Raw genomic sequence first — 12,336 nt, 5'->3', positions numbered from 1 at the left:
CTCCGCTCGGGGGAGACCCCCCTGCAGCGCTGCCTCCAGCGCTGGGGCACCAACAGCAGAAGGACACGGAGCTGTTGGAGCGGGGCCAGAGGAGGCCCCGGAGATGCTGGGAGGGCTGGAGCCCCTCTGCTGGGAGGACAGGCTGAGAGAGCTGGGGGGGTTCAGCCTGGAGAAGAGAAGGCTCCGCGGAGACCTTCCAGCCCCTTCCAGTCCCTCAAGGGGCTCCAGGAAAGCTGGGGAGGGACTCTGGAGCAGGGAGGGGAGCCATGGGACGAGGGGGAATGGTTTTCAACTGGAAGAGGGGAGATTGAGATGAGATAATGGGAAGAAATTCTTTGCTGTGAGGGCGGTGAGCCCCTGGCCCAGGTTGCCCAGAGAAGCTGTGGCTGCCCCATCCCTGGAGGGGTTCAAGGCCAGGTTGGCCGGGGCTTGGAGCAACCTGGGCTGGTGGGAGGTGTCCCTGCCCAGGGCAGGGGGTTGGAACTAGATGATCTTTGAGGTCTCTTCCAACCCAAACCATTTATGATTCTATGAAAAAGTGTATTTGTTTTCCTTAAGTGCTCCAAGACCTAAAAGCGTGTTGCTACAAACGACATTACAAACAGGTACCTTGATTCTGAGACATTATAGGCATTTCTGTCTCAGCACATATGTGAAAGTACTCTTACTAAAATTTCATATTAGCTACTGAAATCACTCTCGCTCAGGAGCGATTTGTCTCTCCAGATCACTGCGTTCAGTCTTCCTGCCCCAAACACCCCTTGAACGTTTTTGCACCCTCCTCTTCCCCCACCCCGCCACGCTTTCCCTTCCGCTCCTCTTTCAGACCTCTCTCCAGCTACGTACCAGATCAAACTCCAGGAGGCAAATGGCAACTTCACTCTCTCTATTTCCCATTTCCAGGTGAAAACTGAATCAATTCATACAGTTTCTATAACCCTCCCTCCTCCAAAAGCTTTTTGCCTTTGTGTACTGATTGCCGAGATACACACAGCTTTAGGGTAAGTCTTACAGTTCTTAGAACAAAAACTGTTTGACGAGCCACCACTTAAATAAAAGAGTTAGGATACGAGATTAAATTAAGATTTTAATTATATTAAAATTTATCTGGAACCGTAAAATGCATTTCTTGCACTTCTGCGTTACACATGTAAATTAAAACTTTTGTATCTATCTGCTTAAGCAACGGCATTGTCCAGCCGCGTACTGAGAATCCAGTAAGCACTTCTTTTCATATTGCTGGCCTTTCATTTATAGTCATTAAATTATAATTTCTGGACTACTACTACCACTCCTCCATCAGGAGCAGCTTTTAACTGGCAAGACACCACCATCAAAAAGTTACTTTTAAAGCCGAAAACAAGGGGGAGGTAAAAACAGACACTGAAAATCGCAGGTGCTGTATTCGGTCCAAGGTCAGGAACAGGTTCCCCGGCAAAGGGGTTTAAAATAGCTTGTCTTTAGTATGTAACAAAATACAAGACCGCAGAGCCCCACGAGTAACCTGCTTAAGCCAAATTTATGCTCCAGGAAAAAATATTCTGTACCATCGGTTGATATAAATACATCGGCGTATACATTATTTCGGTCCAGTCACATTGAGCAGCAAGAAAATATCAACTCAGCAGCCAAAATGAAAATATTCAATAGAAAGAGCTTATTTCTTACCGGCAGGTCTCTCGGTGGCATTTTTACCTGCAATACGGGTGTTAACTGCTCTTTCAAACAGAAAAAAGGCTCAACACTTTCCCATCCACAGACCACGACACCACGCTTATGCAAAAACTTGCTCACTGACCCCCGTTTCACCAGTCTCACCACCTCCTGGAGAATCCTTGCCAAGTGTTTTCAATAAGGCGGCCAAATTCCAGCTGTGAACATCCCTGAGAGCATCAGATACTGAACTTCATTATTTTATAAAATGCTACAAAGTGGCGTGCTGTAAATTATGGAAGACACACAAACATCCCGTTCATTCGACCAAGCAGACGCAGTGTAAGAGCAAAAAAGATGCACTGCTGTACTAATGATAAAGTACTATAAAGCACAACAGAAGATGAAGGTATTTCTATATAAACGACAGAAGGAGATTGATACAGGAATGAAGAAGCAAGCCAAGACGTTATCTATTAAAACAGTTAAAAAAAACCCACACGCTGAATCAATTTATAAATTAAGCTGAAGCAAAGTGACATTTCAAAAGCCCCTAGGAAATGTCCCAGAACATCTGCCAGCGATGCTTCCCGGGCACCAAACCCGAGAAGAATTAATTTAAAAGAGGGGAAAACACAACAAACGTGATGCACTGAGTGCAGCGAAACAGGAACAACCTGCAAAAGCCCTAAAAGTTGTAAGATGAGCACTCAGCTGAGCTGAGCTCTCCCATAGCACAAACCCTTATCCTTCTACCCAACTGGATGAAGAGGACACTGATTTATGCCATATTCCTCTAAAAAGTCATCCACCTTCATTCAAAGATATCCGTAAAGAGCACTGTTTTGCCTCCAAATCAATTACCTGAACTGTTTTCCTCCTGTATCTCTTAGGTTGTGGGATTCGATCTCCAGGCTTTAGTTCTTATCACACTTCCGCAAATGGAGAGTCTTTTCCACTGGAGTCTTTCCCCTTGCGAAGGCACGTACCCATCCTGACGCTTCTTCAAGCTCTTTCTGACCAACCAAGCTAAGTCAGCTTTCTACAATTTTATTGTTCATTTTAAAGCAAAAAAACCCGTTTCTTGACACTCTCTCCATTTTTCAGGAGTCTATAAATATTCTTATGAGTTATGGTACTGCGACACCACAGAATCATAGAATCAAAGAATTATAGAATCATAGGGTTGGAAGGGACCTCTGGAGATCATCTAGTCCAACCCCCTGCCAGAGCAGGGTCACCCAGAGCAGGTGGCACAGGAACAAGTCCAGGCGGATTTGGAATATCTCCGGAGAAGGAGACTCCACAGCCTCTCTGGGCAGCCTCTTCCAGGGCTCTGAAACCCTCAAAGGAAAGAAGTTCCTCCTCATGTTTAGAAGGAACTTCCTATGCTCAAGTTTGTGCCCATTACCTCTTGTCCTGTCCCTGGGCACCACTGAAAAGAGCCCGGCCCCATCCTCCTGACATGTACCCTTTAAATATTTATAAGCGTTGATAAGATCCCCCCTCAGTCATCTTTTTTCCAGACTGAAGAGACCCAAATCCCTCAGCCTTTCTTCGTAAGAGAGATGTTCCAGTCCCCTCATCATCTTGGTAGCCCTTTGCTGTCCCCTCTCCAGCAGTTCCCTGTCCTTCTTGAGCTGGGGAGCCCAGAACTGGACCCAGTGCTCCAGCTGTGGCCTCCCCAGGGCAGAGCAGAGGGGGAGGATGACCTCCCTCCACCTGCTGGCCACACTCTTCTTGATGCACCAGATGACGGTTGGACTCGATGATCTGAAACGTCCCTTCCAAACTGGACAATTCTACGATTCTATGTTCGCACCACTCTTGCAGTTGCCATATAGGGAAGGAAACAGAATGGCCTAGGTTGGAAGGGACGTTTCAGATCATCGAGTCCAACCATCAACCTAACTCCGACAAAAAACATCACTAAACCATGTCCCTCAGCACCACGTCTGCCCGTCTTATAAATACCTCCAGGGCAATAACCATCTCCCTCATCTCACTTACAAGCCCAAGACGGAATTCACCTTTTTCCACCACAGAGCTGTAATTAGGAGATGACGACTTCTTTGTCCAGTAACCCTCCCAACCCCTCAATCCTTTCTCTGTCTGGCTCAGCCCGTGTTACTTCGCAATTAAAACTGCTCTTCTCAGTTGGCCACTGCTCATCCGGGCCTACTAGCCCACTAAAAACAAGAGGATTGGACAAAGATGGCAGTAACGTCTCAGTAGCGATGACAAAAAAGCAACAGCGTGCACGCAGAGTAAAACCAGAGCAGACAGTTTCAAATTTTGCTCTTAAAAAAAAATAAATCAAACCCGCTGATGACTTTTCAGTGATGCTCTTCTCCATTTTCTCAGCTTTTCCCACAAAGTACTCAATGCTGCTGATTTTTTCTGGGATTTTCTGATTTTTTTTTTTTTTTTTTTTTTTTTGTTCTTTGAGGGGGAGGAAAGAGAGGTGATAATATAGGAAAATATCCCACATCGCAAAGCATCCGAGTACCTGCATCCGGAGTTGCTTTGACACACGGACCTCGTGCTTTTTCTGCAAGTTTTACAATATATCAGACATCATAATTATAAAACAATGCACACGCCTAACCTTTATTTTCTCTCAGGCTCAAGTAAACTGACATGGTTAGCAGCTGTGAAACGTGTCATATCGCATACTAACAGCCCAGAAAATTAAATACGACCATTTGTTCGCAGAATTCACGCAAAACGACTCAGCCCTCACCTAAATCATCTGCAGCGGACTACACAGGAGTTCAGCCTGGAATCAATTCAATACCAGCCATCTCACCCGAGTTTGCCAACAGCCGTGTCTATCAACTCCGAGTTTCGCAATACATCTGCTAGAAGTTGGACCAAGACCAAACTCCTTCCATATCTGCCATCAAACAGGCACGGGATCTAATTATCTGGCAAGATTTCAACTATTAGGATGGAAAGGGTTCTCCATTCCGTTACCAATTCCCCTAGACAGCCATTATCTTATTAAAGGAACGCTTTTTAATAAGTGAGGTTTGTTAAAGCGGTTTGGGACATTACTAAACGTAGCGGGGAGCACAAGCTAATTTATAACCTACAAAAACTGTTACCAGGTGTCTGTTCTATTGGCCATTAACCACAATCCTATTTAAAGCAGTTAAAAAGCGGCTATAGTTGCATTTCTATAAAATCTGTCAGCTGCTCCTCGAGGAGTTTCAGCCTCAGGTCAACCCTGGAAGACATTTGGCATATCAGTCGAGTTACAGCTCATTTTCTTAACTGTTATCCCTGTACGCACACAGTAAGCTTGCGTAACTTTTTGGCCTGAACATCTGAAAAAGGAAAACAAACTAATGAATAGAATGATATCCGCTACCAGTTTCTTTACGCCATGCCCAGAGGTCAGCAGGTTTGACCTGGATCGGACGGTGGGACCGAGAAAGATGGAATCAAAGACAGCCCGGTAGCTTTATCTTGTACCACAGTGACAGATTTAGCATCGTACTCCTGAGATGACATAATATAAATGAATAAATGAGCCAGTACTGGTGAAAAAGTGAGCCACAACCTACAGCCCCCGCGGCAGAACAGGGGACACCGGGTCACCCCAGCTTCCAGGACCAACCCCTCGTGGTGAGCATAAGGCAGAGCAATACTTACAAGATTTTCTATGTCTGTTCGTGCCAAGACATACGTCCGTACGTTGCCATTTTGATGCAGAAGCATGTACAAAAGAAGAGTCGCTTGATCAGATTTCTGCTGCTCGCACAAAGCTGTGTATAAACTGTTAAAATTAATCTGGAAAGCGTGTGGACTGGATGATGAAAACGCAGTGCTATCTGAAATAAAGAAATAAAAAAAACCAATCTTTAACAAATAAATCTCCCATCCAGCTACCCGTTAACTTTATAAAAAAAATCTCTATTAAAAAAAAAATATTTTATACAGACACCACAGTAAGGAGGAATCAAAATTCATCCATGACTCTTATCAGAAACCTTCACAGGGACTCACGAAGCTTCAGTTGTGCCAAAAAGCTGAGGTTGTCCACGCACAGGAGCTCCAGAAGGACATCTCCATCTGCACAAGACACTCATCTTTTTTCATAAAGCTATTCCAAAGGACTTCCACCGTTCGAAAGAGCAATTCCAGGAGCTGCTGTAAGGAGGGCAGTCCCAGAGTCTTCTCCGGAACCGATCTACTGATTCACATGCAACCAAAACTTCCTTTGGGGCTTCGAGCAACCTGGTCTAGTGGGAGGTGTCCCCGCCCATGGCAGGGGGGTTGGAACAAGATGGTCTTTAAGGTCCCTTCCAACCCAAACCATTCTATGACTCTATAAATAGCTTTCAGCATGCAAGAATGTGGTAGTTGCCACTTTTTTTGAACATCATCTCCATCTTCTTTGGAATGAGTAAGTTCTTGGAAGACCTGCAGGAGCCTCACAGGAGCCCTGGCTCCCACCAGGTTTCTGGGGCCCCGGTGGAGACAGCGTGCTGAGGAGTCACTGCTTCTCTTGGCTTAGGCGAGGAGCGAGGGCTCCAGCCATTCAGCTGGACTCAGCAGGAGGCTCCGGAGCAAAGGCTTCTCCATTCTGCTGAGTTCGGAGGCACCACCACACACACAGCGGCAAGACGCAGCCCATCGGCGATGGAAACCCTGTCTCTCTCCAAACCCACGTGCCAACAGGCAGAGGAGACACCAAAACCTGGTTTTTCTGAACCACAACACTACCTTCAATCACCCATCATGATTATAAGAATCCTCAATTATGGACCAAGTGGTTTGAAACCTGCCTGCTTCAGGTGAGTTTTTCTTTTTACCAGGCCAAATTTGGACATAGACACCAAAATCAGATTAATTCAACGTGTTCTATTAAGCAGCAACCTGATGCCACGGCTCATTAGCTGAGGAGCGTCCACCGACTTCAAAGCTTCACTTCTGTAGATGTTTAAACTGTGCCGCTTACACGTATAGCGCTTCACTACCTGTTTTATTAAAAAATAGTTTAAAAGCTGTAAAAAAAAACCTAAACAGGATTAAAGAAACTTAGCAGGAGCAGCAGTGTTGTTCCACAGAACATTAAGCTGACCTACAGAAAAATTAAGGTATCCTAGACCATGTAGAATAAAGAAAATTATCCTGAATTTGAACAGTTCTGTCCCAATCAAACCAAATAAATTATTTCAACAAAAAAGCCAGATTTCACATTATACTCACACCCTATAGATCATTATGGCCGTAACAATCCTTTCTTTTTCATATCATTTTCCTTTTATCAGCCCCTCTGAATGTACATAGGAATCAAATTTAAGTTTTGCTCTTAACTTAATTTAACAATTAAGTTAAATGAATATTGCCAGTGAAACAAGTTTACGGGAAACAGTAAGTCATTCTATAAAAGTACGTACCTAGAGAGAATGTGGCTTTTTGTGCTATTTTTGACACAGAATAAGTTCTTTTAAAATTTTATAATGATACTTGTATAACAATTCTCAATGAAATACATTAATGGTTGCCCACGACATGAAAAAAAGTCAACCAAAATAAAGCATTTGTAGAAGTTCTCAGTTTAAATAACAAAAACCAAAAACAGTATCAAGGATTTGATCTCAACTGCCAATAAACAGCATCCAATAAATCAAAGGGGCACGTTCCGACTAAGAGTTCTTCTTATGAGAACAATCCTACATCCCAATAACCCCCAAAAATTTCTTAGGGAACGGTGAATGAAATTAGAGCTCAACCTGCTAAAAACTTAATGGTTAAAGGAATATAAAAACTCCCCTTAAATGAAGTGAGTAACTCGGGGTATTGATATGGCTTCACAGGTTACCATGCAGCAGCTGAGCGTGGTGTCAACCAGCATAAAGCCAACGAAGAGTAAAACCTCATGGCTAAAAGTTGAAGAGATTTAAGTGTATGGATAAAGTATATAGGAAAAGAAGCCCGGTGCCCGCAAGCTGAGCTAGCCTAGATAGTCCAAGCTGTGGTAGCTGCCTGGGATGCAGTATCCTTCTCCCCCTGCCCCTTCCATTAAGTTCCAGCAGTTGAGGAGCTCCACCTCAAAAGTTCCAGAAGAAAATGTACTATTACTGCGCTTCCATGGTCTGGCTGGAGGGAAAAACAAGTTGTGGAAAGAGAACCTCTAAGTGGTTGCAGGAACTTCACACTGATTCTCGCCCTCTTCTCTGCTTTGGTGAACGCCCCCCCTAACAGTGCTGCCTCCAGCTCTGGGGCCACCAACAGCAGAAGGACACGGAGCTGTTGGAGCGGGGCCAGAGGAGGCCCCGGAGATGCTGGGAGGGCTGGAGCCCCTCTGCTGGGAGGACAGGCTGAGAGAGCTGGGGGGGTTCAGCCTGGAGAAGAGAAGGCTCCGGGGAGACCTCAGAGCCCCTTCCAGTCCCTCAAGGGGCTCCAGGAAAGCTGGGGAGGGACTCTGGAGCAGGGAGGGGAACCATGGGACGAGGGGGAATGGTTTTAAACTGGAAGAGGGGAGATTTAGATGGGATATTGGGAAGAAATTGTTTGGTGTGAGGGTGGTGAGCCCCTGGCGTGGGTTGCCCAGAGAAGCTGTGGCTGCCCCATCCCCGGAGGGGTTCAAGGCCAGGTTGGCCGGGGCTTGGAGCAACCTGGGCTGGTGGGAGGTGTCCCTGCCCAGGGCATGCCCATCACTAGGTGATCTTCACGGTTCCTTATAACACAAACTAATAATTCTAACACTTCATTTTAATCAGTTCATGCTTAGAAGAACAAACAGATACAAACCTTGCGTGTTCTTGAAGGACATAATAGCTTGCCTGTAGGGATTCGGTGTATCTGGAGCATCGGTCAGATTGGCCAAGACCAGGAGAAGCAGCAGACTCTGGTTAGCTAGAGGGGAGCACTGCTCCAGCTGCGGCGATGGTTTACTCCCCACCCCGCCTAGCGTGAAGACTGTCCACAGGCCAGCTAGAGAGAAAAGGCAAAAAATATTATGAGTTTTGACATTTTAACCAACAAAGCTCCTTTAGGGGCCGAGGCAGCATCTGAGAGAGAGGAGGGAAAAACAATTAACCCCCCTACAATGAGATGACGGGTCTGGCTACTTGATTTCTCCAAATGAAAATTTCAGGAATCACACAGCAGTGGGCACGGAGAGGTGGGAAAGGAAAGATTCCTGGAAATTCAAGCAAATTAAGTTATAGGAATGGATGAAAAGGAAATTAGGAGAGGTGAAACAAAAGCTGCTTGTAGGTGAGAGCCTTAAACACAGAGCAGATACCAGCTGAAGGATTCATGATGTAGCAATGTAACGTGTTCAGAGAGCCAAAGGAGCTTGCATGTTCCTTTTTAACAAAACCAACTTAGTCCGTAACGCATTTTTCTCGTGTATTCTAATTTTAAAATTCAGCATATTTTAGGCAAAACGCAGCACCAAAACTTAATACTGCTTCAACCAGAACCTCCAGATTGAGAGTCCTGTAGAGATCATCACCATTGCTCATTATTGTGGGTAGACGACATAATAGCAAATAATAAACTTCAGTGAAAAAAAAAAAACAACAAAAAACCCCAGGATCAACAGCTGTTTAAAGTTAAATTTTGAGGTATTATTAAACTCAGCCTCATATTTTTTGCATTCCTACAGAAGATGAAACAACTTGAAAAAGCCCTCCAGTTGGAAGTACTTACACTGCTCTGAAATTCCTTTTTAAGAGACTGTATATAAGATGCAACGGTGTGGAAGTACAAAATGTTTACAATAACTTGACGTTTAAAATCTAGTTAAGGAGAAATCAAAGTTTGAAGTGACAAATCACTATCGATACTGTCAAAAAACCAGTCAGGCTGATTGATTCCTCTTGGGTAATCACGTTTTTGTTGTCTCACACCTCCCTTGAAAATACACGTATAACAAAGCACCAAAACTTCATTCATTTTAGACCCGCAAAAATTTCTTCGGTACAAAAATGTAAATAGCTCCTCATTCCACATCAATTCTCAGTTCTTTGCTGAATACCCTCCCCTTGATGTAGGTGCGTATACACGGTGCACGTACGGCTCCAGTATTAAGGCTCCACCTAGAAGTTGCTCGTTAAAACTCTCATCATCATACTGTTTAAACTTTGATGTCTGCGCCTGAAATGCAAGCTGAGTCATTTCCATACTTAATCCTTACAGCATTAAAAAAAAAAAAATAAAACAATTAACTCCAAGAACTCCTGCATTTGAAATTCCCCTTCCTAATTACAACTGTGTTGGGGCACCAAGTTGACCAGTTACGTGCCCAAATACCCACTCAAGGAGACTGGAAGGGAGAAGGGGCAGCAGAGGAGGGTCGGAGGACGCCGTAAAAATCCTTATTTCCTTGCCAGCGCTCATGAGATTGAAGAAATAAAAAAAGAAGAAAAGCACCAAAGCTGAAGCAGAGACGCTGCAGACTCGGCATTAGTGGGGAAAAAAGTCAGGGGAAAGGATGAAACTTGTCTCCACTCCACGGCTACGGTGGCACGTGACAGCTTCAATGTCACTGGGCCTCTGCCTGTATCACGTCTGGGCTCCCAATACGCTCCCAGTTGCGAAGCAGCAGCCCCTCCCAATCACACTGGATTATATTCATCCCCAAATGCCTGCCGGGCACTGAATTTTTTTGAGTCTATCTTGAAATTTTACGGCAGAGACTGAGCATTTCATCAACTTACTCATTTAACAGGGCAAAGCCTTGAATTACACAGCACAAAAATAAGACCTAATCTCAACTTTAAAAAGACCCCCCAAATTCTTATGTCCTTCTTTCTACGAGTGCCTAAATTAAAAATTAATCATAAAAGACTTCCTTAAAAACGGCAGAAAAATGAAGGAAGTTTAGTTTTCAGCCTTCTTGTCTGCGAGATTCAAGGTGCCCAGGACGAAAAGCCATTTGAATGCAACCCGCAAGCAGAGCATAACCGATCAAAAGAAGGTAAAGTACTCTTAGCCCTACAAAATTTCAAGCCAGCCAAAGCGTATTTGTCTTCAAACGTAATAATCTGGTCAGATTTTGTAATAAACCAATGCTCCCCTTCGTCGCCACAACTGCAAGGCAATTACTGCCGCGTCGAAGGCAAGGGAACTAATGCCATTCAGCATTAAGCGGCTTGAAGGAGTTGTTCTAATAAAAAGCACTATAATTACAGCCCTCTTCGCAAAAAAATTCATTTTACGTTAATAATCCTTTATCACCCCATTTTTGATCGACCGTCCTTAAATCAGAACACAGGCGAATAAAAACGCTGACCATGAAGGACCATGAACTAGATGATCTTTAAGGTCCCTTCCGACCCGAACCATTCTATGACTCTATGAAGTGAGATTTTAAACTCACAGGAGTTATCCACATAGGTAACACGCAAAGAAATTATTTTTTAAAACAACCCTGAAAGAATCACATATTCACCGTGAAATAAATTCAAATTCGGCATATTTCCTCTCTTAAAATTTAGTGTAGTTCTCAGCTCAACCAGCGTCTTCAATTTTCCACCACCCCGCCCTTCTGTGGCAGGCATCTGCCATTACTACACCTGCCCTCAACAGTCAGGAAAAGAGGGATACGGCCAAAACACTGGCCAGTAAATTGAATATTCCGCCAGGGAGAATGAGGTAATTCTGCCCAGGAGAATTCTGCGCATTGATATATGACCCAAATAACCTCCTCAAGTTCTGTCTCTCGTGGGCGAGCGTATTCCTCCAGAAATCCCATGCAAATAGGTTCAAAATATTCTTTTTAATTCCAAAATGCAATGTCAAATTAGGTGCTGTATAGCGGTTGGTGCTCCCAACATACTCAAGTTAAGGGACTTTTCTAAGGAAAATATCGTTCCTGATCGTTAACAACAGATTAAAGTGTTAAATAAAGAGCTTAGGAGGACAGAGAGATAAGTAGTCGGTGTTTCTAGTTGTATTCTGTATGTTCACAATATTTGAAATATCACTTTGGCTTTACGTTTATGTATATTTCAAAATTATTAAGCTACATATCAAAGTTTCTTTACCAAATTAAACAAAACTAAAGTAATGCTGCAACCTCTCAGAAGCTCTCCTCACCATCTTCTTTTCAGATCTAAAGTTGCGCTTAACAGCAAACTAAACGTATGACAAATACACACTGATCCAGAAAAAGTGGCCAGAATCCCATTTCAGCTTCTGCTTCAACAGAACATCGCCAAAAAAAAACAGGATAAAAGGATGAAAATCCCCTTTCAAGCCAATAGCACAGCCATAGGTAGCCACAACTGTGTTTTACTGCTCCCTGGCATCATTACAAGCATGGAATGAAATTTGCCTAGACACTTCAACATATTACGTTTCTTTCACATTTAAATTTCACTTTAAATTTCATTTTATTCCTAGTTTCTTGTCATCCCGGTATACAACTCAAGGGAAATCCAAATCACAAAAGTTCTCGTAAAGCTTTCTATATCTCTGGGCAGCGGCAAAAGGTGAGCTGCAATTCTTAAAACTAAAGGACCCAACTGTGGAAAAGATGAAGGGGGTGGGTTATCTGCAATAGCATCGTGACCCAAAGTGCTTCTGAAGCTCTATATAAATTCTGAGAAAGCTCTACATTACCAAGTACTACTCTTCTGGTGCTTATTATAAGTGACGAAGACCCATAACCATCCATCCAAGTGATGAAGACCCACAACCACCCATCTAAGTGATGAA

At 43.9% G+C, this 12,336-nt stretch overlaps 1 protein-coding gene across 5 annotated transcripts in view; it reads right to left on the bottom strand.

The window, feature by feature from the left end:
- Positions 1-12,336, bottom strand: part of LOC128901939 (dymeclin) — a 240,007-nt gene that overhangs the window by 136,510 nt on the left and 91,161 nt on the right. For all 5 annotated transcript variants that reach the window (XM_054184095.1, XM_054184091.1, XM_054184096.1 and 2 more), the window contains 2 exons: positions 8,419-8,601; positions 5,311-5,489 (listed from right to left, as the gene is read on the bottom strand). In XM_054184095.1, the coding sequence (XP_054040070.1) occupies positions 5,311-5,489; positions 8,419-8,601 (362 nt within the window). The remainder of the gene's footprint in view (positions 1-5,310; positions 5,490-8,418; positions 8,602-12,336) is intronic.

The sequence above is a fragment of the Rissa tridactyla genome, chromosome W (genome assembly GCF_028500815.1).
Source record: "Rissa tridactyla isolate bRisTri1 chromosome W, bRisTri1.patW.cur.20221130, whole genome shotgun sequence".
Classification (NCBI taxonomy): Eukaryota; Metazoa; Chordata; class Aves; order Charadriiformes; family Laridae; genus Rissa; species Rissa tridactyla.
This window is presented reverse-complemented; position numbering and strand designations above follow the sequence as displayed.